Here is a 13,720-nt window from a genome sequence, read left to right on the forward strand (position 1 = left end):
ATTATCTACAACAGGGCTTCTCAAGTCACTTCAGAGTCCCACGCCTCTATAAAACACCCTCGCTGCAGCCTCTTGCCACTTATACAGTCAAATAAACTCAGTGCCATTTATTTTCAAATGCAGATATTTCACATTTTGGTATTCAAGTTCTGTCACTGCAGCTTTTTCAAACTTCTTGTTCACAGTTGCTAGAGGGACAACATAAGAAATCTATATAGTCATCAGTAGTAGAAACCAGGTCCACATAGAAGGCAGTAAAGTTGATACATTTCCCATTCCTTCAGTAAATACAGGGTTAAGACATTTGTCTCTTCCTGTGAAAGCTTAATCAGGCAGATTGGGAAGGCAATGCCAGCCCTCTGAGGATTCCTTGGCACAGTTTTATGGTTGTACTCTGCCAGCTAAGGCTGCGAGTTGGGCAGGATTTAAATTCCACCCTCCAAGAAAGCTGTGAACCTGAAAAGAAGAGGGAAAAGGGGGAGGAATAGATGTGGAAAGACTCAGTACAATGGGCTGGCAACAAATACAAAGCCTGCCCTACCCTTACCATAAGCACATGAGAACAGTACATCCTTAGAATGACCAAGCTGTGGTCATGTTCCGTCAGTCATCAGTTTTCCCTATATTAAGGTTTACTGGGGTACAAAAAGTGATCATGTCAGCTATTATAAATCAGATTTAAGAAGCACATTGCACTTGGAATGGGCTTAATGTACTTAAAACTGGCCTTATAAATTGTAAAATTCAGTTATATTTCTTCATGTGTTGCATTAGTTTTTTTTTTGTTTGATTTACATTTTCTTTATTATTGTTGCTGTTTTAAGAGTGACCTTGCAGTTCCAATTCCAACAACTAAGTATTTAAAGTGCTTCTCCACAAAAATGTAACCCTATAATGACTGTAGCACGCATTGCACTGCCTCACCACATTCAGGTGAATAACTGGCGCCTCAGTATACTCTCCGCAGGTATTGAGATGCGGAAACGTCCTCTCTTACTGTCCCTTTTTTAATTATGGCAGAATGCACATTCAAAGGCAGAGAAAAATCAAATGCAATTTCAGATTGCTGCTCCCCACACAATCTGAATTGTTCAAAGGCTGCACACAGATATTAGTGATTCATCCCCATGAGGGGTAAGTTTATTGATGCAAGCACAGAAAATAAGACAATGTTTCAGGGGTGGTTCTCTTACTTAATTTTTCCCCAACACAATGATCACAGTTACCTGGAAGAGGCTATTTGGTACAATTTTATTACTGTAGAAATCAATATATATGGTACTGATGTCTACCATGTTCACAATTCATTTGCCGCTAGAAGCACTGCCCCGTTGAAGTCTAGGGCCTGTCTTACCATGGATAATTAAGCTGCATGATAATTCTCACTCATGCTAATACATGCAAATACATTTTTCCTTGATGACAAAATTGGTGTTCTAGTTCAGCATAAACAAGGAACAAGCACTGCAATAAGTAGTCCTATGAAAATATTAGCCAGGTACCTCTATCACTGCTTGAGAGTCCACTGCACACCGGTATTGAAGCAATTTAATTCCTTTATCAAGTCAATGTTTCAGAGTAATGGTATACACCCAACTTCATGTCACAAAAAAGGCTACGCCTTTGCTCTGGAATGCTGAATTAAAAAAGCTTTCAAAATTACTAGAAGACTGGTGGTGGGCTTAGTCCAATCCTGTTCAAATGGAATCCCCTGTGCTACCATTGGTAGGACATGCGTCCCATGATGACCCATCTATCCTAAGAAGGGGGACTTCCAACAGACAATGAGAACCATACATTCTGAGCAGGCATTGAAACAATTTATTGTAAAAGGCACAGTTACACCCTCCACATAGAATATCAACAAGGTCAGTGATCAGACACAAAAAGAAAAGAAAAGATAAAGGAGGCGTTTGAGCATTTCTACGGGACTATGTACAGAGCACACACCTGGTCTGGGTACACGCTACCTTACAAATATATGGAGGGGGTGTTCTTTTTCTTTTGAGTGTCTTTTAACCTCCTACAATGCCATGTAATGTCGTGGCAGACAGAGGGTTAAATTATATATATATTTATTTTTAAAACTTCCCCTCCTTCCAATATCTGGATTAAAGATGCAGCGCTGTTATGCAGAGACTGAGAGATTGTTACGCTTTCCAGAACACAGGGGTCAGAGGTTTGCAGAATAAAGAATTGACAGTATCAAGTTCCACATGGGGTTGAATTGGAAGATTCACTCTAGAGACAAGAAGTTATCAGTAATTTGAAACTATACCTTATAACCATAGAGGGCAGTACAGCTGAAAATATTACTGAATCCATCAATGAAATATTCTTACAGCAGGCTAATTTATGCTTTTGTTCAATTGTAATTGGATGTAGATTCCATTTCACATTGGTTATTTGCTAAGAAGCAGAAAAGCAAAGATGTGCAGTTACTTATAGTAACAAATCACTCAATCATTGTCTAACTAGCACAAGCTCAATGAAAGCTAACTGCTGATTGGTTGCTGTGATTTTGTGTGTGTGTAAAGAATAGCTTTTTGTAACATAACTCGGATCAGCAGTTGGTAAAAAGCTTATCCGAGTAACACTAGGAATGGACGTTTTGCAATGCAATTAAATGGTGGAGGATTATCCGAAAAAGCTCTCTTCAAACGAGTACTTATTTATTTCATTAGACAAAGTGAAATGGATGCAACAGGACAATACAGACATCCAATGAGGGGGGGAAAAAAAATGAACAATTACATATATCAGTCTGCATTAAGAACTAATCCATTGTGAAACATAACTGGCACCTGTATCTGGCAAAGTGTAATAAGAAAATAAAATGAACCTAATTTTTTAATACTGCTAACAGGCCTGTTTGGAAAATAAGCCAAAATACTTTAAAGTGCATATGTCACATACATAGCAGAGGAAGGCATTTTCTGTGTTGAATAAATATTGTTGAGAACAAAGCCTCGCAATTCAATAATAGGTGACCTCAATGAGGTGTGAGGAACTTAACCGATAGGCTGCGTTTTCACACAAGTTGAAACTGCCCACAAAATGGCTGCCACTACTGTGCAGACGACATATGCACTTTAAAATGGATTCCACACTTTGAATGACCTTCTTCTACCATCTTAGGTGGAGAGGAAGTCAGACAGTTACATAGTGGTAATCAGGGGCTAGCCAAGCTCTGTAAGTGAGCCCCACAACAGCCTCCAACAACTCAATATGTTCCGTAACTGGTGTTAACATAAGTACTACACTAATGCATTACGATGGGAAGGCGGATCCTGTATAAAATCATGGGGTGGGGGGGTTGTGCTTTCAGTAAACGTATAATCAGCCAATTTACAATACAGTTCTCTGTACATTCCATATAAGGATACGTACATATATAGTCCAAAAAATGTATGCATTAACCCCTTGCCAGTCTTCTGCTTTCATAAACCCTTGGACAAAAGGGGCTGTTCCAGTGCGAGATGGGATTATGCTCTACAATGTAACTCCACCAGGTAGTGCTAGAGTTACTACTGCGCTGCACCTTTATCCATCTATTTTTTCTCCATGTTTAATCTGACTTGTCACCATCATCATCAGGTCGTGGATCCCCATCATGACCATTCTTGTCTTCCTTGGGAAGGTGTCCTTGAGAGCCCAGTGCAGACAGGGAGAGCAGGCCGCTGGCGGCGCTAACAGGCAGAGAGGGGGCCTGCAGGCCCACGGGTAGTGGAGTAAGAGGGAGGGCGAGAGCTTGAAGCTGAGACAGCTGGTGCACTTGAAGCTGCTGCTGTAGAGAAGGGGATATAAATTAAGAAACATGTCAGTCATCACTGCCAGAAACAAGAACCACCATGTACACTTACACTACACAGGTAGCAGAGAGCCTACTGCCAAAATATGTACCACTCCATACCCATCATGTTGGCATGGTACCAGTCTGGGGCTACAGGCCAAGGAACAGGTATGTGGAATTGATGATCACCAGTCACTGAGCCTCCAATTCATTTTTGTCTCAGCTTAGCAATGATTAATGATTAGTAACCACATCTTCCAGTTTAAAGGTATTTGTGTTAGTCATATTTATTCTCAAAAACAATAAAATATATTTCAGCATTTAAGGAGAATTACAAGAGTTATTAACTCTGGAAACTGATACACTACAAAGAGGCACTGTACTATAAGTCATTGAAGCTAAAGATTGAGGGTACAAGTTAAGGAATCTTAAGCTATGATGTAAATTTGAGGCTTGGAATGTACTTCCCACCTCATATGACCATTGATAATGGAGCTATGTGACATCTGTACATGACTCCCAACTCGGGATTGTACAGTAATAGAGGAAAGGAACAAGTTAGATGTGTGAACGGTGTTAGAGATGGGTTTGGCACTACAATCTCCCTCCACCAGCTTGACAGGAGCCTTACGTCACTACTCTGAGCTGTTGGAGGACCCTGTTCTTCCACTATCTAACTTTGTGTGGCTTCCTGATTTTCTTTATTCCCATCATTGCATCAGGACGATGTCCATCACATAGAGCCCTATACTCACTAACAATCATAGAAGTGGAAAGGTAACTGCCTCTCACAGAATCTGCATACTTCTTTTCTGTAACACTCTGTGCTACAGGGCATGGTCTGGTGATCTGATTGACTAGAGGTTGTTCTATCCCTGCGCACTTCTCCGGCACGTCCATGTGTCCACAGTTTTGAAGACTGATAACAAAAGGTGCTCTGACCCTAGTCAAACACACCTTAAAGTGGGTCAAGCATTGAGCCCCATCTACCAATTTCTTCTAACAACCCCAACAGAATTGTCACGTACACGGATAATGGAATTCAGCTCCGGAGCAGTCACTTGCTTTGCTCGCTCGATGGCTCCCAGGACCTGTTGCTGGTGCTACAAGGAGAGATGTGGGGATTAACATATGTGGACTAAATGTAGCAGTAGTAATACCATGTTAAGAACTTTGGCAAGACTTATGGGTCTGTCTTCCACCTGTAATTGATATCCAAGGAAATAACATCTCCAAACTACTTAAACACATAAAAATAAAAAATATAGAAATAAAAATATCCCACTACTGTCTGTAATTCAAGAACGGTTATATATTTTATGCTTTATAGATTATTTGCCCTTCACCAGTATGGATGAACGTACCTCCTGAGAGAGATAAGGCAACACCTGTGCACAGATTCCGTTCAACCTCTTGACTATTTCAGCCTAGTAGACAGTAAAGAGTAGAGAAGTTACAACAGTATTAAGAAAACAAGACCTGTTCAGGTTTTTTTTCAGCCAAGTGCATCAAAGAGCTCACAGCACTGAGGTTTTTTTTTTACAACACAGAGTTACATAAAGAACAAAAAATGTTCTAAGGGTCCGAGCTCGACCTACCATGGCTGAAGTAAGTTTTATATTACTCTTAGAATATGAATATAATTAAGTTTGTTATTTTGTACTCAAAGAATGAGAGAGACCAATGCTTCATGACTGACTGTCTTAAGGAACAAGTGCTGGGACCTGTCTCTCCAGGGGATAGGTTTGGAAGTATTGCAGCTGGAATGTGATTACTACTTCAGAAGCACTTTGACTTAAGCAGACCTTTTCCATGTAGATCGGCCTCAAAACATACTGTATCTAAATTCAGCAGACAGAGAGGAGGATCGCTGCCAAATCCATGGCTGTATGAAGAAGCCTGCATACTCTTATTTCATTAAATATTTCTTTACTTCCAGCAAATGGCATAAAGGCTACAGCTTATTGCAGATCTGGACAACCAAGTCGCTAACTGATGACAGTTGTGCACCCATGTTTTAGTAAAAAGGTTTACGGCTGGCATGTAGGTTCCTATGCCTGTAATTATTAGTGAATTTAGGGGCTGGTATATTTGAAAAAAATGCCCATTTTACAACACAACCAAGAGCTCATACATATGGACTGATTCAACAAAGCTAGTTAAAAGCAGACAAAACCAATGCACTATAAGCACATTAATTATTATGGTTTATTTATATAGCACCATATCATCACGTTGTGTGAATATCTAATGATTTATAGCAGTTCCAGCTCTATTGGAGATACAGTCTAAATTCTCTACCACACACTAGGGTCCATTTTATCATCATCCAATAAACCTAACAGTATGTTTTTGGATTGTGGTAGGAAGCCCACGCAAACATGGGGAGAACACAACTCCCCACAGATTGCCCTGGTGGCCCCAGTGAGTCAAAGATATCCCCTGTAGCAGTGTGTACTAAGTGCTTAATGAGCATTCCTATAGAACTCCATGGTACTCTGCAGCCTTTACTGGACACTTGGCAATATCGAAACGGACACAAAGCAAAGAAAATGCTTGGCAAAGTATGTGTACATATATATTTACTCGCATTCTTATTGCTTAACTAACCTACATCAAAATAATAGATATTGAGAATATGCTTTAAAATAATGCCTGTTTGTTGGAGACTTAATACTATAGGGCACATTCAATTAGCTTCCAGGATCGCGGCTACGTGCACATAAAGTGCAATTATTGTACCGCCACATCGCAGATTTCCCTTTACAACCATATGAGGTTGGAAGGGAAATATGCGGTGTAACGGTATCGGGAAGGAGGCGGGCGCTCGTAGCCCTGATCCCGGAGGATAATTGAATATGCCCCTATAAGTTTATAACTGTTATTCTTTAATATTTTAGAAAACTAAACTTGGTTACTGTAGAATGCAAGGTGGAATGCTTTCATTATGTATGCATTGAAATTAAAAAAACAAAACCATTAAGATAACATAGCAATTTCCATCTACAAGTTCATTTTTAAGCAATACAGTTAAGTCAAGTAAATAGCTTATTAATATTAAAACTTAAGTTACAGTTAAAATGTATATATAAAAAAAATGGTCAAAACGCAAAATTTGCTTCGACCAGCCTCAAAACACCAAAATGCTTTGAAACTTTACCTTCAGTTACTCTTTAATGAAAAAAGTGCTAGATTTGTTTAGTAACATTTTAGAGAAAGTAAAATTAATGAAGTCAATAATTTGTAAGCTCTAAAATTACATGACAAGTGCTCACCTGTTTGTGCATTTCAATGTTCAGTCCATAGGACATTTCATAATACTGAGGAGAAAGAGTATTTAGGTGAAAAGACATCCAAACTATGTACTGGAAAAGGCACTTAACAGTCTATACGTGTACATACAAGTGTGAGAGAAAGTTGCAAATATTCCAATAATATATAACCTGTAGTTTGGGATCCAAATACATAATACTAATTACTAATAATATCTGTAATATTAATATATACATAATACTATAATAATAATCTGTCCATATTTTCAACTTCCCGTTCATTATATTTTTGCAATATATTGTACTTAATATGTAGACACCAATAAAGTAAAAAGAAATAAGATATTAATGAATAACTAAGCTAATTCCCAAAACTGTACTTACTGTGGATGTGCCATTTGTCGGACCATCCGAACGCTGTAACTGTCCCATGCTGCACTCCTCTTTCCTCTTACTTCTTGGCCTGTTCAAACCCCTGTGGCATAAATGCTGCTCCATCAGGGGCTTTCCATTCACAGTAATAGGAAAGAGGTATGGAACATGGGACAGTGGATCTGATGAATGGCACCATCCATAATAAAAGTGTTTTCTTTTTGTTAAACATTACTAATTGAACTCTGCCCAAAACTTTGTTATTTTTGTTTGTCGTTCTCCTTTGAAAGTAAGCTAGCACACAACTATTAATAGATAATTTTTTTGCCATTAATAAAGCAAATATACCTTAAATAGATGATGTGTTTATAGTTATCTTAATCTGTTAAGCATATGGTTGGTCTCTTCCATTAGAAAATGCAGCAACTGCTTAAGGCGGTGACACTTTATAATCTTTCATCTGACTAGGACAGTTTCTAGACTCCTAGGTAAGAAATGATCTGGGCAGTGGCAAGACTGGTGACTTCATAGAAAGGGACATAGACAGTTATCTCACACTAAGTATAACGGACATGCAAAGCCTTCTTTTTTGCAGATTCTTGTCCTGTATTAGAACCACATTAGACAATAGTGTGCATATAGCTATTAGTAATGGGGTAGTGGAGAGCAACAAAGCTACAAAAAGTCAAGGCAAAAACTGCACAATGTGTATAAAACTTTATATATGCAAACGGAAGTTTAGTTTTTTGTGTTTTAATTTAAAAGTCCAGTTTACGTTAAAATTAACATTCTAATTGAATGACAGCAACAAGGTTGTAGTTTATATTGAACCATGTACATATAGCAACTTGTGGGTCCGAAACAGTTAAATTTCTCCTTTGCTTGGGAAGCTGCCCCCTCACCTCCTCCCAAGTGTCTGACCTCTTTGTCTTACAAGTCCCTGAAAGATTTTTAGGCAGATTTACACTCTGCCCTAACCCTCTCCCCTCCTCATCCTGTACAAGCAGCTGTCTGGAAGAATGAATGAATGGCATAACCCCACAACAGAGGGATAAGCCAGGAGACCTGCTGAGAAGGGGGGGAGAAGGAGGGTGGAGGGGGTCAGGAGGGAGGTGGATTTATTTTTTGGCAGGCATCTCTGCACTACTCAAACTCCAGTTTATCCTGCTTCCAAACCTTGGAAAGGATTTAGCTATCCAACATAACCCCTTCTATGCCAGCAAACTGCTGAGGATAAACATACGTATTCTATAATTGTTTAAAAGAAGCAAGTCAATTTAAATCAGAAATGGTAACCAGAAATAAGAAAACACTTACACACCAGCTCTGTTTGTTTATACTTAGAGGCGCTATGGTCTCTTGAGGTGGATTTTAGGAGGGAAGGATCATTAGCCAATATACAAACAGGAAGGTTTCTGTAATTGCCCTCAGGGGTTAATACAGAGCAGGAGCATTGCTGGCTGCTTAACCATCTGCAGCTACATCTTGGCAGACATAATTAAAGACCTAATTGCCCTGAACTGAGGGAGTAAAGAGCTTCTCCAAAGGGATAAATTAAGGGAGGTCTCCTAAATTGATCACAAAACTCTTGGCGTTAGGAAAGACCCTTGAATGAGAAGCTGGCCTCTTAATTAGTCACAGAGATAGGTTAAAATTGTGCAAATTGTGTCTAAAATGCATTTTTAACAAACTAGAGGCTCAGCCAGTCAGGCAACTATGTAGCCCAATTTGTCCAAACTCCAAGTTAAAATGGAGATCTGTAACCTGCTGAAATTACAGGCACTTAGATTAGGCCTTGTACCCATTGGTATTAATTTCATGCATTTCACTAGCAGTTTTAAATGCTAGTAGTTTACATAATTTCCAAAGACACTATACCACTCGCCGTTTGTTACATAATATTATTGTTATATGCCATGTTCTAGGGTAGGGTGGAACCTATTCATATGTAAATATCCTTTTTTTGTTTGTTTATACTATACCACTCCTGTTTTACTCATGTTCATGTGTTTTTTTTATGAATGCACGGTTTTCCATTAAATGTGCTTACCGCTGATAAACACACCGGGCAGCCTATAATGATCTTTAAACCCTAGTACCATAAGTGTGCCTGTATTTTACTTGGCAAGAAGCACTATAAAATAAAGCATGCATTTTGACCTGGTCATGGCGACTGCATGGCAGATAGTGAAAGCTACAGGATGCTAAATGTTTAGCACCCATGGTCATCTGTAGCAGTATCATCGCTACTCATGTTGTCAATATCTTGCTGGCAGCGGCTTTACAGGCAGACCTCAGAGATCAAAATTTTCCAGATGTGTTTTCTAGTTGGAGGACTCTTATATTTTAGGGTTATGGTCCTTTTAAAAGGCTAAATGGTGAGTTGATAGCGGTAGTAACATTTCCATTACCTATTTACTAATTACTTTCATTAGCCTAGTGTATCAGAGCACATGCAAGTTAATATATGGTACCGACAGACAAAAATGGATCCTGTACAGAAATGATTTGGTCATGTTACACACTGGGAAGGGAAGGTGTTGGCCATCGCTTTTACTTCCAAAAACTTACCATGACGTAGTGCCGCTGCATCTCTGATTTCTCACTGGCCAACTTGTCACATTCCAGCTTAAGACTGAAAAACATAAATAAGGTGCTAGAGGACCTCTGTACAGCTGGCATGTCACACTGCTGTTATAGGGGCTGCAATCCTCTCTTTAACTAAGGGCTCCTGCTTTGATTTTAAACTAAAAGCATGTCCTCCTTTTGAAGCTATTCTATATGACCAGTGTGGAGGGTATTTTATCTTGTAACTGCTGGGTTAGTATTGCTGATTATACTGTGGGTGGTTCCATGTGAAACTGAAATCATTTTTTGTTACTTTAAAAAAAAATATAAATTTATCCTATGATCAAGAAATATTGTATTGAAAAATCTACTTACCCTTTAAATCCTATAGCATTTCCAACAATAGAGTTTGTGCTGGTGGTCAATAATAACCTCATTGAATTTTACTCAGAAAACTCTGTGGCATTCTAGTTTGAAATATCTACTGTAAGGAACCACTAAAGGCTATACTGTCGCCAATCTGAAACGTTATAGCATTAAGCAATCCTGAGGATTCATGTCAATTAAAAGGGACAGTGTGCAGACAAAAATACATCAAAATAAAATGTAAAACATCACTGAAAAAACCCCAAACATCTCTACATCACAGTCCTGTGTGCAAGATCGATATAGAAGCATCAGAGAGGACTGCATTTACAGTTCTATAAGATAGTTCATTACAGGAGTAGCAGACTTGGCTGCAGGCCAGGATTTAGTGGAGGTGACAATTCTGTGTGGAAAGTTCAGTACAATGAATATAATAATGGGCTGCCAAACAGGATGCAGAGGGATTAACCGAACAGTGTGGGGATTGGTGAATGTGCAGGCAGAACACCATACAGCGAGCGACTGCATGAGGAACAGCTCGGTAGACTGCAGGGTAGAGTAGACTAATCTGTGAGGGAAATAATGATATCTTAGGGGTTATGAATGTGCGCCTTCCTACCTGTGATATTGTGCCTGAAGCAACTGGAACTCATCTTTAATCCTATCACAGGAATCAGAAGTTGTGAACTTCAGTTGCTGGGGCAGGTGAGAGGAGCCCTAAGGAGGAGAGAGGAGATTTCAGACGTGATACAATTCCCTTTATATCTGTGCACCACTATTATTGCTCTGTTGTGTCAAAGAAAGAAAATAACCTAAAACAGATGTATACCTCAGTCCATAAGGGCAACATACTGGACAGGTTTTACTGCAAATAATAACAAAGTAAGCATGCACATGACGGACTACATTTAAGAAAAATAAATAAATCTAATGGGAAAAACTGATTAAGTGCTAATAAGCAACATGTATTAAATGTGTGTGCGTCTATAAATTATATACATTATATATATATATATATATATATATAAATGTATATTTATGTGTGGTCATATAGGCCAATCTGTATGTGTACACACCAATATATACATATTTACATGTCTTTAAATCGCTAAGATACACATACATTTGCACTGAAAATATATAATATATAAATATATATATATATATATACACACACCCCCCACACAAACATCCCAGCTCACCATCAATATATATATTATATACACACACACACACACACGTCCACTTATACGTGGCGGCACGCCCACATCTGTATGCCAACACGTACATCTGTACAAACACATCACCACCAACATATAGTCTACATCTGTATGCAAACATGCACCTCCACAGACACATCTATATGCAAACACGCACATTCATAGACACATCTATATGCAAACGCACACACATATAAATGCAAATATGCATCTCCACAGACACATGCGCATATATACGCATACATGCATCTCCACAGACCCGCGCGCATATATACGCATACATGCATCTCCACAGACCTGCGCGCATATATACGCATACATGCATCTCCACAGACACGCGCGCATATATACGCATACATGCATCTCCACAGACACGCGCGCATATATACGCATACATGCATCTCCACAGACACGCGCGCATATATACGCATACATGCATCTCCACAGACACGCGCGCATATATACGCATACATGCATCTCCACAGACACGCGCGCATATATACGCATACATGCATCTCCAGACACGCACACATATATTCGCATACAAGCACATCCATGTGCACATATATAAGCATAAGCGTACATACTCATCCACGCGCATATATATATATATATATATATATATATATATATATATATATATATATATATACACACATATAAATATATACACATATATATACACACATATAAATATATACACATATATATACTCATACACGCACATACACATTTATACACAAATATACACTTGTGCATATAATGTGTGTATTTATAAGCATACATTTACATTAATATATATATATTTACACTAATACACACACTATTGCTATCTAAGGAATGTTCTCACCGAGTGGCGGCTGCTGCTTTGAGGAAACATCATATCCCACTCTGGCCCCGGTCTATGGTGATCTTGGACCCAGGCTCAGTGTTTCCAGTCCCCAGCCTCTCCTGCTAGTTTGCCCAGGCTCAGTGCCCCCAGCCCCGGCCTTCAAACGCTTCAGTTCTCGTCTGCAAGGTCGGTCTTGCTCTTCCGTCCGTTTTCTGCTTTCTTGTACCCGACTTCCCCTGATGCTTTGCCCCGATCTTTCAGCCGTTCCTTCCCTTCTTCTCAGGCCCCGGCCTCTGTCCTAGCTCTGCACATCGACCACAGCTCTCTCCTCTATCGGGATCCTTTTGTTTAATGGCGGCTATAACTAACAAGCTTCTTGCTCCCTCTGCGGGCCATCAGCAGTATGTGCAGTAGCTCTCAGTGGAGAGTCATACATTACATTATTGTATGAGTATACCTAACTCTTGTGTAAACTAAATGAAATGTACGTTTCATAACATTGAACTCAGTTGTCCATCCATATGTCTATAGACAATAGAGTACGAATGGCCAGCCCAACCAATGTGAGACAACAGGACTTAAATTAAAATATATAGTAAAGCTACACTACAAATCAATTTAGTCCACCACTTCTAAGTGCACAGCAGAGCACATGTGTGAGCAGTAGTACTTAATCAACATTTGTAATTGGCCCAACTGCTCACACCTTCCCATACCTCACAACTGTCCTGATTGTGGAGAGGCAGTCCAGAGTCGCAGACCGCAAAAGGGCCAGGCTTCTGCAGAAATGGGCGATTTTAACCTTAAAGTTGGCATTTTAGGGAGATATGGGTGGAGTCTGGGCAAATTGGGGGGGCTTATTGTGTCCCAATTCTCAATGTCTCAGTGTTGGGAGGTATTCCTTCCCACCCCTTCCTATTTTTGTCTGAAGCTATAAGAAGAATGGAGGAGCCCCAGGAAAAGCTCCTTATATCTCCTGCTAGGGCATAGTGTCAGTTATTAAAATATTTTCCAGAGGTGGTAGTGCAGCACAGACCTCCTGATTCCGGTCTGTGCTGCTGCTGGACTGACATTTCCCATTATTTGTCTCACTTGTTGAAAGAACAAGAGCTTAAGCCGCAATCTTTTGGAACACCAGAGATTTAAAGTTTTCTATTTTTAATTCGATCTGCAGTGCTCACTAAGAAACCTACTAGACATAACACCTGAATCAGAAAGATGCATTTAAGCTGCAAATCTCCCGTTTCACCACATCCCAAAGGTGCTCTATAGTAATGCGGTCTAGTGACTGTGGAGA

The 13,720-nt window shown here is 39.5% G+C and overlaps 1 protein-coding gene across 2 annotated transcripts; it reads right to left on the bottom strand.

Annotated features, from left to right (window-relative positions):
- Positions 1-1,111: 1,111 nt before the first annotated feature.
- Positions 1,112-12,823, bottom strand: TLE5 (TLE family member 5, transcriptional modulator). 2 transcript variants are annotated; one of them, XM_075206453.1, is made up of 7 exons: positions 12,442-12,823; positions 10,991-11,088; positions 10,009-10,072; positions 7,069-7,113; positions 5,158-5,220; positions 4,822-4,896; positions 1,112-3,784 (listed from the first exon to the last, which is right to left on the bottom strand). In XM_075206453.1, exons 1-7 carry the CDS (start codon positions 12,472-12,474, stop codon positions 3,569-3,571), a joined length of 594 nt encoding a protein of 197 aa, XP_075062554.1. In that variant the 5' UTR covers positions 12,475-12,823; the 3' UTR covers positions 1,112-3,568. The 2 variants fall into 2 exon arrangements, with proteins under 2 accessions (XP_075062554.1, XP_075062546.1); XM_075206445.1 differs by having other exon boundaries at positions 1,112-3,787.
- Between the last annotated feature and the right edge of the window lie 897 nt (positions 12,824-13,720).

Source organism: Mixophyes fleayi, chromosome 1 (assembly GCF_038048845.1).
Source record: "Mixophyes fleayi isolate aMixFle1 chromosome 1, aMixFle1.hap1, whole genome shotgun sequence".
Taxonomy (NCBI): Eukaryota; Metazoa; Chordata; class Amphibia; order Anura; family Limnodynastidae; genus Mixophyes; species Mixophyes fleayi.

Coding starts and splice junctions, on each gene's coding strand:
- TLE5 (XM_075206445.1), bottom strand. CDS start 12,474: ATGATGTTTCCTCAAAGCAGCAGCCGCCACTCG. Junction 10,073..10,990: donor CTTCAGGCACAATATCACAG/GTAGGAAGGCGC, acceptor TATGTTTTTCAG/TCTTAAGCTGGAATGTGACA. Junction 5,221..7,068: donor ACATTGAAATGCACAAACAG/GTGAGCACTTGT, acceptor ACTGTCTACTAG/GCTGAAATAGTCAAGAGGTT.